The sequence below is a fragment of the Phycodurus eques genome, chromosome 18, assembly GCF_024500275.1.
Source record: "Phycodurus eques isolate BA_2022a chromosome 18, UOR_Pequ_1.1, whole genome shotgun sequence".
Taxonomy (NCBI): domain Eukaryota; kingdom Metazoa; phylum Chordata; class Actinopteri; order Syngnathiformes; family Syngnathidae; genus Phycodurus; species Phycodurus eques.
Genome location: NC_084542.1, coordinates 17,223,848 through 17,245,461, shown reverse-complemented (window position 1 = coordinate 17,245,461; position 21,614 = coordinate 17,223,848). Strand labels below are relative to the sequence as shown.

General features: G+C 39.4%; 1 protein-coding gene across 3 annotated transcripts; it reads right to left on the bottom strand.

Moving 5' to 3' along the window:
- Window positions 1-3,789: 3,789 nt before the first annotated feature.
- Window positions 3,790-20,224, bottom strand: coq8aa (coenzyme Q8A, genome duplicate a). 3 transcript variants are annotated; one of them, XM_061704098.1, is made up of 18 exons: window positions 19,911-20,224; window positions 17,806-17,877; window positions 17,353-17,401; window positions 14,558-14,661; window positions 13,640-13,734; window positions 13,127-13,564; window positions 12,839-12,905; window positions 10,868-10,942; window positions 10,315-10,443; window positions 7,592-7,677; window positions 7,321-7,461; window positions 6,590-6,671; window positions 6,415-6,508; window positions 5,915-6,056; window positions 5,735-5,842; window positions 5,580-5,645; window positions 5,404-5,490; window positions 3,790-4,679 (listed from the first exon to the last, which is right to left on the bottom strand). In XM_061704098.1, exons 4-18 carry the CDS (start codon window positions 14,649-14,651, stop codon window positions 4,392-4,394), a joined length of 1,992 nt encoding a protein of 663 aa, XP_061560082.1. In that variant the 5' UTR covers window positions 14,652-14,661; window positions 17,353-17,401; window positions 17,806-17,877; window positions 19,911-20,224; the 3' UTR covers window positions 3,790-4,391. The 3 variants fall into 3 exon arrangements, with proteins under 3 accessions (XP_061560082.1, XP_061560083.1, XP_061560084.1); XM_061704099.1 differs by lacking the exon at window positions 17,353-17,401; XM_061704100.1 differs by lacking the exons at window positions 17,353-17,401; window positions 17,806-17,877; window positions 19,911-20,224 and adding an exon at window positions 14,731-16,429.
- Window positions 20,225-21,614: the final 1,390 nt, after the last annotated feature.

Genomic DNA, 21,614 nt, shown 5'->3' with positions numbered 1-21,614 from the left:
CACTAATCGACAATGAAAGGAATTCTTGCTTGTAGTACGTTTACGTTTGTGAATTTTGTCCATAAGTAGAAGACTAACAGTGGTTGACAGTACAATGTTGCAGCGAATGGTGCGTTACGCTTATTAAATGACACATTTAACACTTGGCTGGATGTGCAACCATGCTAATCCGTCGGCAACCATGTTTTTTTTCATAGCTTCCGCGTTAGTTTTAGCCAACTTCTGCAACAAAAGGCATTTAACTTAACTGCAGATGGGGGAGGCTTTAATTTGTATTTAACACATTTTTATAACACTGTTGAACAATGTTAGCTGTCCAGTTACTCAACATTAAATAAAACCTATTGGAAAAAAAAAACGTCTGAAATGACAGGAAGTCAGCCATTTTGGTTTGAAGCTGCATATTTTGTGTCATTTTGGACCGTTTTTCTTTGTCGGAAATTCAGCCCCCAAAGCAAAATGAAATTTGGCATACATTTCCATCACGGGCAGACCCACAAAAAAGTCTTCCAGTTTGGCTCGAAGCGTCCATTTTAGGGTCGTTTTGGCCATTTCCAAGGAGCCTTCAAAAACAAACTACTACAGATTTGGTCCAACCGCTACAAAATACTACATAGATGGTCAACACCAAGTTGTGAAGAATTTGAGTATTTGCCATTGCGTGTGGGCACAACATGGCACGGCAGATAGCTTGACCAAGTTTTACATACTCAAACAAACAAAACAAGACAAAAAAAAAAAAAAAAAAAAAACACAGAACGTTACAAAGACGTATCCAACACAAAAGCAACAAAAATGAATTTAAAAAAACTAGGCTGGGAAACTCAAAGGTGGTGCTGTTGTTTTGCTGGTTGAAAATATCCCAGTGTTCTTGCATGGATTTTTAGCAGTTTTTTTTAAAAAACAATTTTTTTTACTGTAAACAAACACAAAGTTGTGATAGCAGTGTAGCTGAATTCATAAATGAATGAATTCAGCTACAATATTAATAAATGAAAATTTTATTTCAGAGTACATATATATAAGTACATATATATAAATGAATTCAGCTACAATATTATTATTATTATTATTTTTTTAATATCAATATTTATTGATATTAAAACAATTAAAATCATTGGTTGTCTTCATTATTATTGTCTGTCTTTTTATTGACATGTAACGAGAATGAAGTGTGGATTCCAAGACGCCTCAAAAGGGGGAAACGAAGTTTCTCCTGTTTCCTGCATCTGTGAGAAAAGGCCCTAAAAATATACAGTTGCATTGTAATTTTCCATCATATTATATTTCATTAAAGCCATTGTATTTTGGGGGGATAAGATAAATACAAGAAAAAGCTTACATTAAATGAAATAGAATAAGAATTAGAACATCAAAAAGACTACAAATTAGTCATTTCCTAAAAATAGATAAAATTAAAAAAAAATCAAACAAAGACAAGCTAAAAAAAGAAATGAATAAAGAAAATCTAATTACTCAACTAAAAATAAGGAAAAAAAAGTAAAATACGAATAAATTACTTATTTTACGTCAGTAAAAATGGAAACAAGTAAAACTGAAATCAGTAAAAATTGTAAAAATACCGTAGGTATATTTGAAAAAATTAGTTCATAAAATAAAAATTAGTAATTAAAAAAATACCATAATTAAATAGATAAGTTAAATTTTTTTAAATGCATACATGTAATTATGCCATTAAAAAATTAAAATAATTTACCAAAATAAAATGGAAAAATAAGTCAAATACAAAAACAATTTAGAAGCAAAAGGTTAAGTAAATTCAATAACTAAAGTACTAAAGTAAAAAAGGACAAGTAAAATTTGTTGAATAAATTAGTAAATATATAAAAATAATAAAAAGTTTTAAAATAAAAAAACAAATAACACTGAAAAATAAAACTATATCCTTATCAAATACAGATATAATAAAATACATAAAAGAAAAAAAACGTGAAGTTGAGAACTAAAATACAATATGCAAATGTGAAAAATAAGTAATGTGGTCCACTTGTTTATCAAGTGTGTAGCTCCAGTCCAAATAGTGCCGCGCTAACGAAAAGAGCAGATGACAGAGAGGAGGCAACAAGGTGGTCCTGCTGCAGGACGATGGGCTTGACTGGCCTGACTTTCCTCTTGTGACCAAATAAGGACCTTCTCCTGCATTTGCTGCATCAAGCACAAAAATAAACATAGGACAGTTGAGCCCTGAAATGTCAAAACATACGCAGGAGCTCATCGTGTCCCCAAAAATGCTTTCCCACCATCTTTATCGCCTTGCGGAAAAGAAAAAAAATGAAAACAATGAAACAACACAAATAGATTGACATGACCTCCAAAGCAGCCCAGTGACAGGATTTTTTCTTTTTATAGTTTCCAAATGTATATTTGGAGGTTAAGTAAATAGTAGTCAGTGGGATAAACTGGCCTAATGCCCCCGTAATAGTAAGACACTTCTTTTTAAAACCTGATCATGTTTTAGTAAGCGAATCGATTGTTTATTTAAACGTTTTGAACATGAATGATTTACTACGCTCAATACTGAAGTGATGAGGATTCGACAAGGGCTGTCCTTGGAAAGACTACACTGCTACCTGCTGGTGAAAAGCATGTATTACAGCACAATCTTTGAATTTTTACCCGCTTGCTATCTCTTACCATGTACAAACCGCCACAGTATTGTTTTATTGAAGAGTTAATTGAATTGCTTTCAGTCGTGTGCACCGATTGCCAATGACAGCAGGCAAGCTCAAGCTAAATTTTCCCTATTTATTGAACACAATCAGGAACGCAACAGAAACGTCACAAAAATGCAATTAAACCACACGACACACCTAAATGTTACGTAACGGTCAACAGAACATATCGGCGTCTCACTTCTCGTTTTTGTTTTTTAAACGCTTTTTTTTTTGTCCAAACTAGTGAGCTGCTGCGAGTGACGTGAACAGCTGTCTCAAATTATCAATCGGTAACAAACCACGCCCACCCTGTGCCAATACCGGAAGTGACCATGACCAACACAACAAAATGAAGACAAGCTAACATACTTTATGGCTCTTCCAAAGCTAAACTGAGGATAACACTGCATATATTGTTGTTGTTTTTACTTGTATTCATCATTCAGTTAAGTGCTACAGAGAACACAGAACATTTTTCTAGAAAAAATATACATGTAACAGAAAGACACCTTGTTGAAACTTTCAAATAAAATATCTCGATATCTATTTGAATCCTCCTCGTATTTATGAAATTAAAGCTAAATTATCCACCTAGAATAGCAAACCGAAACATTTGAGATCTGTTATTTTAATACATTCATTTTTTAGCGTGTAGAGCACGCAGTCAGCTTCCTAAAAAATGACTGTTTAACTTAATATATTGTAAAATATGTATTTGCAAAATAAGAGTCAATGGAAATATTTATTTTACCTAGTTCTTGTGATTTTTGTTCAATTCAGCTCCGCTCACAGCGTCATCACATGAGGGCTGCTGTAGATGTCATCTTCAACTTCACACACGATTGTAACATGGCAGTTAAAGGTTGTTTTCAGTTTTCAGAAACATATTTTCATGGATTTATCCATGGTTGGCCTCCCGTGGGTCGATGAACTCAATAAATCATTTCACCAGGTGTCGCACATTAGCACTTGTGACGCGTATTTTGAGCGACCTTTTCGTTTCGAGCTCGTCACGTGACCGAGTCCGCCCACAGCCGAGGCCACGTGTACTTTTGACTACCACTTACTACCCGTTTGAAAATGAACAAAAGCAGATGAAAAGAAACGGCAAGCCTCACAGCAAACACGTTTTGATTTTAATCAAGTGGAATCCACATACATGGACAGAGAAGGGAAAGAAAAAAACAGACACAAAAGGTTTAGTTTTGTACATTTCTTGTTAAAGATAACGTGGTAAAATCACCCTGAGCTTCATAAACCTGACCGGCAAAAAAAACAAGAATAAAAGTCTCCCAACTAAACTAAAACGCCATCAACAGCAGCAAGGACAAAAATAAGGATTATAAACTACGTGGACATAAATTATTCCAGTATTCGATTACTTTTAAAACATTTATTTTTTACGTTTGTTTGTGTTGCTAGCTGGGCTCCATCTAAAGCAGAAACAAGAAGAAGACACTTATGGTCCTGGTCCACACTGACAGACTAACCTTATACGACTACATCATCAATCATCGTCATCATCCTGATGAGCGCCTTTAACCCTGATCGTCTGGTAAAAAAAAAAAAATAAATGAAAATTTTTTTAATAATGCCAACCGTGTTACAGTCGCTTTGGGTGCTTTTTGTCCGCAGTTTTGGCCTCCAACACGATGCTCGTGCATATTCAAACCTCCCTCGGTGGTTCTTTTTGCGATTGTTCCGGGGACCGGTGCATCAAACGGGCGGCGTGCGGCCCAGCCAGTAGCGCCGGTAAGCCTCCTGGAACATGTCGTTGCAGCGCAGCTTGGCGTCCAGGCGCGAGCAGATGAGGAAGGAGCCGCCCATCTTGCGGTGCAGCGAGTACGTCTCCTCGGGCGGCGGCGTCAGGCGGTGGCGCAGCATCACCGGGATCAGGTTGTGGATGCGCTCCGTGGTCGACTGCGCGCCGAAGTTGAACGTGTCTGGCGACGCGAAGGCCTCGCCGAGGATCATCACCGCGTCCACGTGCGCGTTCTCCATAGCCTGCACGGAGACACGGGCGGACTAGATCAGAGGTCCACGGAGACTCACCAAAAAATATCAAAGATCAAATGTGACTAACGCTCTAGAAATGTTCAAATCTCGACAAAGGACTTCTTTCTCCACTCTTGCATGTGGTTCAAGCACACCTGGTATGCCTGACTAACTAGTCTCTCGCCCGGCCCCAACCCCATGATATCTGGATTTGGAATTAGAGTAAACTAAAAATGGTATTTAAAAAGATAAAAACAAACTTTGTGTAATTTTGCAAAAAAAAAAAAAGAAAATTTAAAATAAATCAAAAATTTTATTAATAAAAATTTACTAAAGTGTCTACGATGTATTTTGAATGGCAATTTCATTTTTTAAAAAAAGAATTAATTTAAATCGGGAGGAAAATTCTAATGAAAAAAAATGACTTTCATTTTAATTTTATTTATTTATTTAAAATCATGTTGAAAATTGGTTTACTGTTGCAAATGAAATGTGTATTTATTCATTTATATTTTTATAAATAAAAAAATATTAACCACCAGTACATACATACATACATACATATACATATATACATACATACATACATACACACATATATATATATATATATATACATACACACACACACACACACACACACACACACACACACACACACACACACACACACACACACACATACATATATATATGTGTGTGTGTGTGTGTGTGTGTGTGTGTGTGTGTTTACCTTGGACTCATAACCGGTAAGAAACTTCATCTCGATGGATTTCTTCAGAACTCCTTCTCGGTCGCCCTCAGCGGCCGAGCGGATCACCTGCCATCGCATATGATGATGTCACCAATGATGATGTCACAGATGATTTATTTTTTTTTTTTATTGCTCACACATCCGCTTAGACTTACTTCGATATAGACGTCTGTGAAACTTTGATCGAATCCTCTGGTGGCTCCAAAGTCCAGTAGCGCCACCTGTAGACACACACGGGGATATCTTCAATTTATGATATGCAGAAGTGTGGTAGTTTTTCTCTCTCTCTTTTTTTTTTTTTAATACTCACCTTGTGTGTCTGTGGATCGTACAGGAAGTTGGACCAGTTTGGGTCGGTTTGCATGAAGCGGAACTCAAACAACTCTCTGAGGCACAGCTTCAGGATGTTCTCACAGATCTGGAAAAAAAATAAAAAATAGATGATCCACCTGAAGAAGAAGCAGTTCCTTCTCTTTCCTTCCCTCCCTACCGTGTTCTTGAGCTCCTGCGGGAGGCCCTCGGCCTGGTCCAGGGGGAAGCCGGGGACCAGCTCCGTGGTGAGCACGTGGCTGCTGCTCAGCTCCTCGATCACCTCCGGGACGTAGAAGAACGGGTGCTCCTTCAGTAGCTCCCTTAGTCACAAACGCACGCTAATTAAAGATGCAGTTTGACACCGCTATATCGCACATTTTGAATACTACTTGCATACATTCACCTTAAAAACATTTTGGACAAACACTTTACTTGTTTGTTAAAATATTATTATTTTGTTTTACCTCTGTGCAAGTTGGCGTCTTCTTTTTTTTGTATTTTGTTGAGAACAAGAGCTAAGGAACATTTTAAAAGGTGCTTTTGAATAAGTATAAATGTATTTAAAGTGTGTGGGAGGGGTAAAACTAAAATATATGCTGGATTTTCACCTATTGTAGGTGGATGTGGAACTCCCGCCTCCTCCCAAAATGATTCTAAAGAGATATGCAAGAAGCTGACCTAAACTTCTTGGCACACTGCGCCTCTCTGATGTAGTCGCACTCTAACGCCAGCTCTCTCCTCATCACGTCTATCAGGTGCTCTGGAAACAGACCTGCAAAACACACACACAAACACACACAATGTAAAATGTATATCAAGACAATTGCACGTGTGTGTGTGTGTGCGTGCGTACCGTCAGGCAGCGCGTTGCTCATGCTCAGCACGGTCATCAGATTGTTGACGTCGCTGTTGATGCTTTGGGCCACACCGGGATACTAATAAGGAGGACAGGATGCAGAATAATTGCACACACGCAAAAAATAAACAACAACAACTATTTATAGCAGCTAATCAAGAAGCAGTAGAGAGAGACTGGAAAAGATCAATTATGGGTTGCTATTACTACAAAAATGCTTTTATCATCAACCACGGCCTCCCCACTAACAAACATCTTACCTGCTTTTAAGACGTGGTCGTTACTTGTGCGGTACCAATAAACAAAATTCTAGGAAAAATATCTAAATGTAGCACAAAAAAATTAAGGAAATTTGTCTTTAGTAGATTATTTTTTGTTGTAAGAATGGTTGCTGACAACACACACCTAAGACACCTCCTTATTGCGATTTATGATTCTATTATTGTTTATTAGTTATAAGAATGCATTGTAACTATAGGCCCACATTAAACATTTCACTCCCTTTTATTTATGGTTTAATTGATATCAAAAGTAAACATTTGACTCTCAATAGAGGCCTCCTGATAAAGTGATTTGTGGGGGGGGGGGAACATTGTTTGATTTCCTTATTTAAAAAAATTAAGGGGTTAGGGTTTATAATGTATGCGTTATTTGCGGAAAAAGTTTTTTTTTTTTTTTTAATGAATGATTGCTTAATATTCTTTACAGTCATAAATAGAGGCACAGACCTGTATTTTCATGGCCACCTCCCGGCCGTCCTTGAGCCTGGCCAAGTGGACTTGTCCGATGGAGGCGGCGGCGAAGGGCCGCTCCTCGAAGGACTCCAGCTTGTCTCTCCAGTGGGGGCCCAGGTCGCCGTTGAGCGCTTTCTGTACACAAGCAGACGCACGGTCGGGATAGCTCGAGGCGCCGCGGTAAACGGACGTCAGCGCTCCTGACAGCGATTAGGTCGGCCCCGACCGCCCACGGAAGAGACGCGTAATCATAAGGCGAGGTTACCGTCATCTGCTTGATGGGCATGAAGTCGGCGCTCTGCCGCACACGCTCGAATATCTTGGCCAGCTGCGGATTGATGAACGCGTCGTCTGAAACGATACCAAAGAAGCGGAAATTATTTATTTTTTTGCATAAAATCAAAGTCCACGAGCATTTATTTCTAATACGGCGGCATGAGTGAAACGCGAGCTCACTATTTGGTAAGCAGCAGGTCACCGGCCTTGTGAAATGAGGCGTTCAAGCGCTCAATGCAAAATCAATAAAACGTCTCTTAACTTATATCAAACCGTTGCAATAAATTTAAAGAGGTGTAAACAATAAAATTACTTTTAAAAATACTGTATATACATAAGAGTAATATGAAATTAAACAAAATCATATGAATATAAAATGAAAAAAATTACATACAAATATATAAACTAAAAAGGCTTCAATATGAATGTATATAGATTTTTTTTTAATGATAAAAAATTCTATGGAGTCTACTGTATTATGAATACATAAAAGTTTGAAGACAAAAAAATATGCACGTAAACATTTAAAACTACAATACAGAATAAAACAGAAAAATCTGAATCTGAATAGAATGTTTAAAAAAATTACAAATATAAATATAACTAGATTCTTAAAATAATAAATAAGGTCAAATCAACAAGTACAAGAACAAGTACATAAAATACATAAATGTAAAAACAAATTTAAATAAATGTAATTATAAAATCTACAATAAACAATACAAATTAAGTAAATACTTAAACCTTACATAAAAATGAATCTGACATACTATAAATTAGATTAATTAATAAATCAAAAATATAGAATACCAAAATAAAAATCGAACACAGTACTGTGCAAAAAATTAAGTCAATTATAAATAATTTAAATCAATACAAAATCTAATTAAAAACAGAAAGTACCTAGTACAATTAATTAATGTAAAAATATACATTTATATAAATATAATTACAAAAATGACAAACAACAATTAAATATTTATATGAATACAAATGAATCTTACGTTTCCGAAAAGAAAAAAGGAAAACAAAAAATGACATTTATAATAACTATGAAGGAAAACAACATCAGTAAAGTAATTGCGGGTCGTGTGCCACTTGTAAGTGACATCATAAAAGTGTAGCGTTGCATTTCATCGTCATTATGCTTGAAGGTTAGCACAACACCACCATAAAGATAAGATAGCAGGTGTTGCCTTGAAGAGCAAAACACCAAGAGCCTAAAAGTAGGTCTTCGGCGCATATTGTCACTTTGAAAATAGACTCGTGCGCTTTTTTTTTCCTGATGACATTTGAGTGAGTTGCGCTGTGCGTTTAAATCGGACCTTGCACGTATTTGTGTTGATTCATGACGGACGGACGCACACCCGGCAGTGCGCTGAAACCTGATCGAACGTCTCCCTCTTCTCCAATAAATGTTTACTACGTTTCCAAGTCAGAAGGACGGGCGGGCCGAGGTCACGGTTTCAAGCAGCATAAATAAAAATAATGACGCCGCAATTGGACCCCGCTGACGGCATGTTTACGGGCCGCGCGTCCGACCTCCACCTGTTGTGTAACGTGACACAGCGCGTGTGCAGCAACACCGGCAGAACTTTACAGCATGACTCAGGACACACACTTGGACTTACTTGGATTTGGCCTTCATACACCAGCACACTGGTTCGGAAATAAAACTACCAAAGCGTGACTGACTTGTACACGTTTACAGCAACTTTAAAAACCTTAAGATTCAATTTACAGACTTGTTACTAAATACGCTATACATGATTGAAGATGATTGCTGAAAACCTGCAAAGTGGGAGTACTCAACGCAATATAGCGTGCAACCATTTCAGTTTTTTAGAGCGCCTCGTTGTCGGCCGTGAGTGCGTGCAAGTCACGGGGAGGAGGAAGAGGAGCAAGGTAAAATAAGTAAATAAATTAAGTCAGACGTGACACCCAGCGTGTGGACCAGAGCTTTGAGCTGGGGTGGCGTGCCTCGTTGTCGGGCGTGAGTGCGCGTACGTCACAGAGAAGAGAGAAGGCAGAAAAGAAAGGTTGAAAAAAAATAAAAAATAAAATAAAAAATAAAGTCCGATGTGGCATCCAGTGTGTGTGCCGAGGCTTTGCGCTGATGTAGCCACTTTAGAGCGCCTCGTTGTTGCGGCATGGAAAAGCCCCACAACAACCCGGTGAGACATATTCCAGCCACCGGAGCCTTTAGGCAGATAAGCGTTTTGCGGCTCAAACAAGAAGTAATGTGTAGGCATTGGAAAGATGCGAGATGAAGTCGCTTCCATTTGTCTGCGCCGGCAACGGGGTATTTGGTATTAACGTGGTTGACAGGCGAGCGGGGCGTGGTTTCAGCAGATAGAGCGGACACGCCCGCAGCGTTTGAGAGCCCTGAGAAAGGCTAGAAATCAAAATTTTAACTCTAACCTTACTTTGGAGAAAAAAAAAAAAAACTATATTTTGAGATCTTCACCCTGGCTTGAAACCCTAATTTAAAACGCTATTTCCAAACCCTAAGTGAGACTTGAAACCCTAACCCTAACTTGAAACCTTCATTTGAACACCCTACTTCTTCAACCTAAAATCTACCCGAAACATGTCTTTGTAACCCTAATTTGAAGCCATAACCCTGTCTTAACAAAAAGGTAAGCATTATTTCCTTTGTGGAAGTAATGAATTTGTTATTATTCTCCCTGAGTTTGTGTTTTTCACGTTCACCTTGAATACTGAGCATCTGTCCCAGCTTGAGCGCCGCCCCTCGCACTTTACACAAAGTCCTCACGATGCGTTCGGCGTTGGCCTCCGACAAGAAGGGACTCGAGTCCAGCACGGCCTTTTTATTCTCTCCTGCACAAAAAGAAGAAGAAGAAAAAAGGATTTGAAAACCACCCAAAACAACACGCATGCGTTTATTTACGTGTCAGCGGGTGATCGGGGTGAGTAGTGCCACGGTGGGTTTAACACAAGTAGCCTGACTGGATTAAAAACAAAGACGAGTGTGCGTGCGTGCGTGCGTGTGCGATTAAGCGGACGACGGCGCCGAGAGGGAGCGTCTGTTTATTTGGAGCGTGTAGTAGCTGAGTGCGCCTGCCTCTCTGCAAACAATAACAGCCAGGAAGGAATGTAAGCTACGCTGCTTCTTCTGCTACATTAACGTAGCTTTCACCACACGTCCATTCAAGACAGATCAATATGAATTTCCATTTGGAATTAAAGATGAAAAAAAATCATTTTGTGTGTGTGTGTGTGTGTGTGTGTGTGTGTGTGTTACCCGCCACGTCGTTATGTCTGATGGTCTTCTTGGCGACCTCTGCCAAGGCTCCGATACCCAAGCCGACGGCCAAACCTGGTGAAAAACATGTTGACGTGTTTACAGCGGCGTCAAGTTACAGTTTGTCGACACGTACAGTAACGAGTATTGCCATCATTAATTTAAACTAAATACATAAATAGTATTAAATAAAATAACACTATATCAATAAAATACAGAATTCATAAATATGATTAAAAATACAACTACAAATAACCAAAGATGCGAAACTTAGATTTAAAAAAAATAGGTGTGAATGCACATTTTGAAACAAAATTAATTAAAATTTAAATAAGAGCATACATATATTAAACTTTCCATACTACTACATTTACTTAAATAAAGGTGTGAGATTAATGAAGTTTTATTTTCTCCTGCTCATTTTCAGGCATGTGAATTGTGATTTTAATCTACGCTTTTTGTATACGCAAACTTTTTTTTTTTTAAATAACTTATTCTTTAAATATATATATAAAATATTTCTTTCCTCAACACACACAAAATCCCGAGTTTAAATGGCCATGGGTTTAGCCTTGTACAACAACAATGACTTATGATTACATTTATTATTAAACATGGCAAGCATGTGGTTTAAATATTTTGCTTTTTTAAAAATGTTTAAATCAAGAATTTCTTCTGAGTTTTATTTTTTTTTTTAAGCGCTGCATTATTTGCCGCAGCGAGCTGTGATAACCTTAATGCAGCGATCGAGAACTGGGCTGTACAACTCATCCGAGGTTGCGCTCTCGGTTACATCATCAGCAACAAATCTGCAAGGCAACAGCGGCAGGAGGAAGAGGAGGAGGAAAAAGAGAGGAAGAAGGGCTGACAAGGACACCGTGACAGCGCACATTTTCTTGTCTGAAGAGCACAAACGCAATTTACGCGCCATACTGTTCACGCGGTACGGTCCTGTTGACCTAAACCGCTACGACGTCAATAAACTTCAACCTTTTTACATAAAGTGGAAGGTGTCACAGTGGAATCAGGAAGACTGACTTTTGTTTTTACACTTTAAGTAAGACTTAGGGCTGAGCCATTCATACGTTTATCACTCTGTGTGTATTGCGGCCCCTGTCAACTGGCTGGCTGTGGGCTATTTGTCTTCAAATCTGGAAATGTTGCTTCATCCTTCCTCCGCCTCGGCTCAGCGCCGAAGGTCAGCCGACCGGCCGCAACTGGAGGTATCCGAGTTGAAACGAAAGCTTGAGAGAGGATAGAGCCCTTTCTATTGCTGAACTGTACTTTCAGGATTTTGTCTTCGCAGAGCGGCTAACAGCCTCTCGTGTTTTGTTCTGGCTAAATTTGGCTCTGCTCTGCCCTCCAGTTTGACTCGCGTGTCCTACAGTATTTGCGCATTGTTATCTCTCTCGTGCGTGTTTTCCACCTGACTACACGTTCCAGGAGACGCTTACGTCTTAAGACTATTGTGCAAACAGCGAGCAATCCGCTAACACGTTCACATTTTGTTCCACGCAAAGGCATAAATCAGATAGGAAATCCATGCACAGTGCAAGCTCGCCATTTTGTGCAGCTCTGACCCTGACACAGGCTGCGAGTGGGTTGAAGGTTACAAGATGAAGCTTTACAAGTACTAACTGAGCTTGGATATTACTTACCAATAATAACTATGACAATAAACTCTTAACACTGAGCTGAAGGACCTCATTTGAAATCACAACCCCAGCTTGAAACCCTACTTTCAAATCCTAACCCTGACTTTAAACCAGGCCTCTCACTAAAGTATGAACGCTAACTTGGTACAATTAAAGCTGAGCTATCGTTCGTGCTTCCTGTGTTCACTTCTTCACAAGGAGACCAATTTTTATCCGAGAGCAGAATGAAGCCGTCGACTGCGGCGTTCAAGGTCGGCACGTTACGCCAGCGTTTGCCCGCGTGCTTATTTGTCATTTTTGGAAATAGCGGCATTACCTCCAAAGTTGGCGAGTCTGCTCAGGCGGGTCACGGGCACTTTTCTCTCGCGGGCTCTCTCGCTCAACTAAAAGCAATTAAACAGATGCAAATAATGAAAAATAATAAACAATTATAAAGAAAGAGGCTTAAATATTAAATAATAAAAACAATAAAATTTACTAAATAAATAATACATAAATCAAAACTAAGCCAACTAACCCTAAAATAAAAAATACTAATTACTACAACAGTTCTACTAATACTAACACTCAAAAATAGCACATAGAGAAAGTCAAACAATGTCACCATCTGTTTGTGCGGCTTGACGTCGGGCCTTTTGCTCTGCCGGGCCTTCTCCAGGTCTTCGGCCGTCAGCCCGCCGACGGACGACGACGGCTCCTGGTGGTAGCCCCGCCACCCGCACGCCTGCGCCACATGACGCTGGCGGCGGGCGGCGACGTGGTACCGCCTGCTGCCGAACTCCCGCGAAGGATCCTTGTAGCCGGCGAACGGCGAGCTCTTCGTCCCGCCCGCCGCGCTCCGATTGCACGCGCCCTCGTTAGCGCCCGTGCCGTCGTTAGCGTCCGCGCCGTCGTTAGCGCCCGCGCCGTCGTTAGCGCCCGCGCCGTCGTTAGCGCCCGCCTGGTGATTGGCCAAAAAGTCGTCGTACTCGCTGAACTCTGATGTGGAAAGGTCGCCCTGAGGGAACTCTGAGTCCGGGGAGGCCTGTTGCGGACTCAGCTCCTTTTTTTGAAACATTCAGACTTGCTAAGAATAGCAGTAAGACTCCATTTTGGGATTATTAGAAAAAGCTCTCACCTGTGCTTTCGTCACCACCATGGCGATGCCTTGCTCGATGCCTTGCTCGGCGGCCGATTGGAAATTTTGGACAGCAGCACCGACACCGGGAAGGCCTCCGATTAACACAAAATTTTTTTATTTGTATACACAATGATTACATATTTGTTATCTACAGGCTATGGCTAAAAGTAAATGTAAGCAGCAAGTAATATTAGCCATTTCTTTCATTTCATTTTGGACAAAGCCTTTTTAAAGGCCAATTGAGCTCACCTATACTGAAGAGAACCATTAGAAGGGGTCTCAATCAAAATATTAATAAATAAATAAAATGCATTTTAAGAATCTAGTGATAATATATTTGATAATGAATAAAATCTGAAAGCATTTTTCTTAACAGTGATTTAAACGGAACTTTGGCTTACGTAGCATTACTCACACGTAAAGCTAGTGTTGGCATTCCTGTCGAAAAAGTGCTAAATTACGCATATTGGTATGGTCTTATTTAGTGCTATTAGCGAGTAACGCAAAGCTACTGTAATCAGTCAGTCAAAAGCGTTAAATGGAGGTGCTTTATAACTTTTGGCTGATGTAGCGTTTGCAGGAACAATTAAGGCTAACTTTAGCACTCTTAGCAGTCCCATCACACCGGTGGTAAACGGAAGTCCCATTTTGTTGAAATGTTGGCTAATGGTCACAAACAATGAAATGCTAATGTTAGCACCGTTAGCAGCTACATGGACCTCCATTTTGTATGAAGTTTAGCTTATGTAACAAAACAAATATAAACAACCTATCCTTTTGTTATCAGTCCTGTCACAAGAATTGTTAAAAGGAGCTCCTTATTGCATATATTTGGGCAAGTATAGTGTACTTAGCAACAATTAAAGCTAATGTTAGCACCTGTTACTCCATATTGTGGCGAAAGGGTCCACTCACCTGTCCCGCCACGTAGGGCACTGCCCTGCGTCTCCACGACGGCCTTGCTCAGCTTAGCCAAGCCTCGCATCAGCATCATCATGTCGCCCGCCATGACGCACCCGCTACAAGACAACAGCACAGAGTTTGGATTAAAAGGAGACGTTAGGCGGACGAAATGCCGGCCAACGCACTTGTGCGCTCTTGCTTCTGCCGCTTCACTGCTTAAAATACTCCCTGACTGAAAGCTCACACATCGGACAAGAGGTGGAAGGAATGCTGTTGAAAGTTGGACGGCCACATTGTTGTCCCGATCGAGGCTGGACTTCTAAACATAGCACACGGTGCCCCCCCCGTGATGTTCTAAATAGCAGTGGTCAGCGGTCAGGGACTTCTCCGCTACACTCAACACCAACAGAAGCACTGACCTACAATTGTTGTTACTTGAAATGGTATTTAATCTATTCCCATCAGGCTACTGTCTTCATTTTGTAGCGTTTCTCTTGGCTACACTGCTTCCAGTGCGCATATGTGGATGTTGGATTTTTTTTTTGTCCAATAAGATTTCATCTTCTGCGTGTTGCCACGTCAATGTAATCTACCCAGAGCCTTCGGAATCAGTAGCGTTTGGCCGACTAAACTTAAACTATATTGGCAATGGGACTTTTTCCTTAACCAATCAGATTTCAAATTTGCCCTCACAGGGCCAGCTAGCTGAACTTTTTCTCTCCTCTGATTGGTTGGTCAGCGCAAAAATTCCTGCAGCCAACATGGACTAGCAAAACGTCTGTAGTGATATGCACACATCGCTGCGTGTGAATTTTTTTATGCCCTCTGGTGAGTATGATGTGTACTTTATCTATATTTCTTTTTTTTATGTTATTAAAAATACAGTTGTGCCTTGAGATACGATTTTAAATTCATTCTGTGACCACGCCTGTAACTCAAAACACTTGACTCTCAAATAATCTTTCCCCATTGAAATGAATAGAAACGCCATTAATCTGTTCCAGCCTACTTGATATTATTTAATGTATGATTTTTATTACTATTGTTGATATTATTATTTTTATTAAATATGTTTAAATCACTTGCTCATATTCAGCTGAAAATGCTGGACTGATGGAGATGTTATGATCTCTCTTGGACACACCTAAACCACTGGGCGCCACCTACATTCCTCTGCCACACTTGGTGTGTGCGTCTGTGTGTGTGTGTGTGTGTGCGTGCGTGTGTGCGTTTCAGGTGTGAAAACATGCTGAAACACGGCTCTGCTTGGATTCTGAAGCATACACACACGCAATCGCATACGCATGCACGTTCTGAGCACACAGAACACACAAACACACCGGACTGAGACACACACACACACGGAGACACACGCAAAGACATAAGTGCACATGGAAACAAGCACACACTCATGGGGAACCAGAACACACACTTACTCTGAGACACACACACACGGAAAAACATATGCACACGGGAAATGTACGCACGCAGGTATGCACGCGCGCACACGCACACACACAGACACATGGAAACACATACGCATGCTGACACATGCAAGCACGCACAGACACACAATCAATCATGGAGAGACATAAATGTACACTCTGACACACAGTTTTTTTTGTTTTTTTTCCATGTCCTGATATCAACTTGTTATTGTGCAACAGCAAAAGATTGCGAAATAGCCCAAACCTGCAACGGCAACTTACAAAACATACAAATGTTGTTGCTGTGGCCATGGGCATCAAAGTGGGAAGATTTTGCCAGGGCCCCTAGCATGTGGGCCGGGGGGTTAGGTTTTAGGATGCAGGGAGCCCCCGTATTTTGAAAGTCCGTCAGCCCGCCCGTGGGCAAATAACTTTCAGTTGAACAAAGCCGTCCACCCCCACCAACCCGCCGACCAGCCATGCCACGCCTCCAACAAATGATTTTCAATTGGGGCACTTTGACCGCAACCCCCCCCTCACCACCACCCTGGTGACAAAAGTTTTTCTTGGCGGGAGCCCTTCACGGGGCTTACGTATGAGGGCCCAGATTCTGCCGCTACGCCCTTGGCTTTAGCCTTTTGTTGACATGGCAGCATCATTTCATGTTACATGCTAAATACAACGGCGGTCTGTCAAAATGGAGGTAACGAGTGTCGACATGCGCTAGCACGTCATGATCAAAACACCAAAGCAGGACTGCAAATCTTGTTTACATTTGCAACATTGCCTTTAGTGTCAAAGGCGAATCAAAGGTAGCCTCCCTCCCTCATCTCCCATTGGCAGTCGTCAAGCGACGGAAGAAAAAGTGGCTTCTCATTGGTCCGTCAAGGAGGCTAATGTTTTTCATGCTGCCAAATTATCCAAATAGTTGGTCATATAGATGAAATAATATTATATAGTGCTGCATTATAGTTTTTACAAGGTCATGTAAACATACCCAAAAGTTGCAGATTCGTGTTTAGGTTTTTGCTCCACGGCTCCTCCTAGAGTTGAGAAGTGCAATTCACTTTGCCTACAATTTTACAAAATTTGGCCACCAAAACAATTTCACTCCCCAAAAAGTAAAACAAAAACCAAAAAAAACACCATCACCAATGAGAAACTTCAGTTGCAAAACATGAACCAACTTCCTGTGTGTCACTCCCAACGTTAAACACCACTCGCACCCGCACACACACACACACACACACACACACACACACACACACAATAGAGAACAATAATAAAAAGTGAGGACCCAAAACAAGCAGTGGCCACTAGTGACTAAACTGGATTAACTGTACTATTGCGTGTGTGTGTGTGTCTCAAACAAAAACGTACGGGTAAGCCTCAGCTGCTGTCTGGTCTGGACTCTTCTGCACTGCTAACCCTACACACACACACACACACACACACACACACACACACGGTGTTTGGTCACAGCAATAAAAATAGGACATAGTCTACATGTGTGAACGCATTGGACGGGAAGTGTTATAGTCATGTCCTAAATTAAGGGAAGGCTGAATCCAACCTGAGTAAACAATAACAAATTTATTGCTTTTTTTTTTCTTTTTTCCCCCATTTGTATTCATTTTGCATTTCTATTTGTATTGCATTCATTTAACTGTATCAATAGCAGACAAAAGAATTTGAAAATGAAGTCTAACGTGCACAGGCAGCCAGTGGAGGGAGGATATAATAGGGGGATTGTGCTCCCTCTTTCGTGTTCCAGTTAAAGATACACTGCAAAATGAGAACAGTCGCAAGGAGCTGCTGAAAGCCACAACTCACGTCCAGACGCTCACACGGATTGAACCGGCCAACCCGACTCCAGCACCTGACGTCACTCCCTCGGCCACGCCCCTGAAAGGCACACATCGAACACAAATATTATAGTCCGCACAGTAATTACACCTTATAAAACTTGTGTTTTTGTACGATTCAGTGCTATTTTACTTTATTAATATCGTGTAACAAAAACGTTTTTTTTTTTGGGAGGGGGCGGGGCAAAACAGATAATGGCATTTAAATTCAATTCAATGAGGAAAATTGATTTAATAATTAGTACAATGAGTTACACTTTGAAGGTTTTACTGCATTACCTCCGCCAGGGAACTTTGGATGTGGAAAAAAATAAATCTTTGTTAAATTTCAGTTTTGTTTACACTATTGCTAATCTAACATTGCTCGGCTAATGACAAAAACCAGACCACTGCATATTATTACACTAACATGTTTTCTGAAGCAATAACTAAAAAAATAATAATAAAATATAAAAAAGTTACATTTAACTACAGGATTGAATTAATATTTCTTTGATGTTTACTACAAAAGTAAACATTCATTCGGTTAACTATATATTCTAATAAACTACAATCATATAGGATTATTGTGTATTTTACAGAGGATTTACTGTATGTTGTTGTTGAGGCAGAATGAAGATACCAGCCCAGTTAAAACAATAATAAATGATAAGATAAATCCAACAATAGCACGTTAGCGGTTAGTGGATGCCGGGCTTATCGATAAAAAGTAGGTCATAAACAAAGGGTACAGGACACACCAGAGCCTGTATTTAACTGTAAACTTTGTGTGTTGCCATTTTAAAAAGCAATAGGAATTCTAATGTACCTTTATCGACAACAATATTCTGAACATTTCATCATGAGCAAAAAAGCCGGCCCTTCAAAACACACATTACTGTCATTCAATTACCGAGTGCACTTATTGCATATAACATCTATTTATAAACTTAGTGAGGCATAAGTAGTTCACTTAAAGTGTCAAATGTGTCTATTTAACTTTAAAGTCTGTGTGTAACCACTTTTAAAGTGGCCGCCATCGCAAATGAATCATGTTCAAGAACCTAGTAAGGCGTAAGTGACTCAATTCAACTTGAATTCTACAACTTTACTGAAAATGACAAGAGCGACAAAGCATCATGTTCACTCCATTTATCGCACAGAAATCACATCTATGAATGAATAAGAGAAATGTATCAAAATGATTGTTTAATGGGTCTATTCAACCGTAAACCTTGTGTGTTATCATTTTAAAATCAATATGAACTCTACAACTTGATGACAAAGAAAGACAAGATCTGGACAGTTTCGACACTCGCAAGAAAGATGTCCCTTCAAAACAAACATTATGTCACTTGAAGTTCACTTATTGCACACAAAAAAATGACATTCATTCACTGAGTAAAGCATAAATATCGTAATACAAGTGTTAATGGGTCTATATTTAACTTTAAACTTCCTGCGTTGGCATTGGAGGGGGGAACCGGTCTGAACAAGACACCAGCGAGAAGGCCCCACAAGCAAAATAAACATTACGTCACTTTAAGTGTTAAATCATACCTCAGAAATTATTACAACATACGTAGAAAAAGTGTTAAATGGGTCGGTTGCCATTTGGAAAAAAAAAAAAGGAATTAGTATTCTACAACTTTATTAACATGACACGCGTAGCAAAAAAATGAAGTGTTCAAATGGGTCTACTTAGTTGCCATTTAAAAATAATACTATAAACCACAACTTTATTGACAAGAACAAGTTTTAGTCAGAGCGCAAACAAACATGACGTCACTTTCATCCGCCTACAAAGGCCGCTCATTGCGCAAAAAATTATCAATTATCAATTTCAATTTCATCAATTATCAATTTAATAAAACGAAAATTTATGAAATTTGTTTAAGTGTCGAAGGGGTTAATTTCGCTCGCTATAAACGAGCTGCGCCACGTTATTGTTGATGTTAGCTAGCTAGCGCAGATCGAAGTCACTTCGGTGTAGGCAAATTTGCACTTTAAAAGAAACATGTATGCAAATGAAGGAGTTTCGCATCACAGGGATTAAACACGTCCGATAACGCGTGATAATCTGCTCTCACTCACCAGCGGGCGTGCTTCGTCTTCGACTCCTAGCGATGATTAACTCTTAAATGATGAATATGGAGGAGAAAGGTTCATGTATTGAGAGCGTTTGCAGGCTGCGTGGGTTTTCCTCGTGGTCCGCTCGGCTCGCGTGCGTCTCTGCGCCGTGAGATCAAAGCTCCTGTTTGACCGAACTCCACCGCGGCCCACTTGACGTTCAGATTCGAGCCGCGCACGGACACGCACGCCCCCTCGGGGCCCCTGGCGGACGATGCCGTCCAAACCCGCGTGAACTCGTTCGACCAATTTTTGAGGGGAGGGGCGGGGGGCGCTGTTTTCCAGTTTTCTCGCGCGTTGGCACCCTCGCCCCGCCCCTCCTCGTTCGGTATTGGATGCTCTCAGGAGGCGGAGGGCCCAACGAGGTTTCCCATTGGTTCGTTAAGGAAACAAACACGGAAGTGGTTTGAAGACGCCCCCCCCCCCACATGGCCTAATTATCAAGACAGTATGTAATCGTTTAAAATAAAATAAATACATATTAAAATATTAACATATTTTTCATTTGGGGTTGTAAACGTCAGAACCGTATAGTAGTGTATTATATTAGTTGTACTTTTTAGTTAACTATGAATCAATGCATACAGTAAACACGAGATTGGAAGTGAAAAATAGTAGTATTTTACTTTTAAACATTATTTTTAGGGTCAGGATATGGTATAGTTATATAAAATAATTTGTAAAAAAATCAACATTAAATGGAACATTTAAAATATATTGCAGGCCCGTTATATTGTTTATAAAGTATTGTAATGAATATATTTATACGTCATTTGTGATTGTTAAACAATACCTGCATAAAATCACATAAAAACATGTTAAATAAAAAAACAAACATATTGTATGAAATTGATCTACTACCCAGCCCCACATCAATTCAGGGTCTGAAATATATGATATGGGAAAATGAATATTCAATTGGGGATTTAAAAATATATTAATTTGTATTATATCATCAATAAAACTAACTAATATACGTATTTTTTAAAATCAATTATTAAACAATAATACAAGAAATGAACATAAAGTATTTGTAATAGAGTATTGTGTGTAATAAAAATGCTTATTTTTAATATATTTTGGTCTAACTCCAGCTGAAAATGTGTATAATCAGTAAATCAATGTATTTGTTATATATCATTTCTACTAATTAGAAAAAAAATACAATTTTAAAATTAAGTTGTATTAAATCGTTAGTAAAATATTGTCTGACAATATAACATATTGAATGGGAAATTTAAGCAAACACGTTCTTTCATACTTTTTTTTTTTTTAAAGAAACAATCCAAATAATAATAGCAATAATAATAAATATAGAAACCAGCAAAACCTGAGCCAAAATACTAAAGTCGAAGAAATAGCTTCAAGTGAAATTTGGTGGGGGGAGATGACATAAGTGTAAGGGATGTATTTTATTTTATTATTATTATTATTGTTCAACACGGATACCAGGTTAGCTGAGCGTAGGCTAACCAAATCCCACTAATTATGATAAAATGTGTATTTTTTTATTTGCTTCGAAATAAGCTTTTGTTGCGGAAAACTTTGTTCATCAGGTAGTTTGGCTGTTTTTAAGGTCTCTTAAAAGTCACTCAAACAACAGTGACAGTGTAAATCTATGTAGAACGTGCTGCAACGTTGAAGCTTGAGGTTCAAATGAGACTTTTC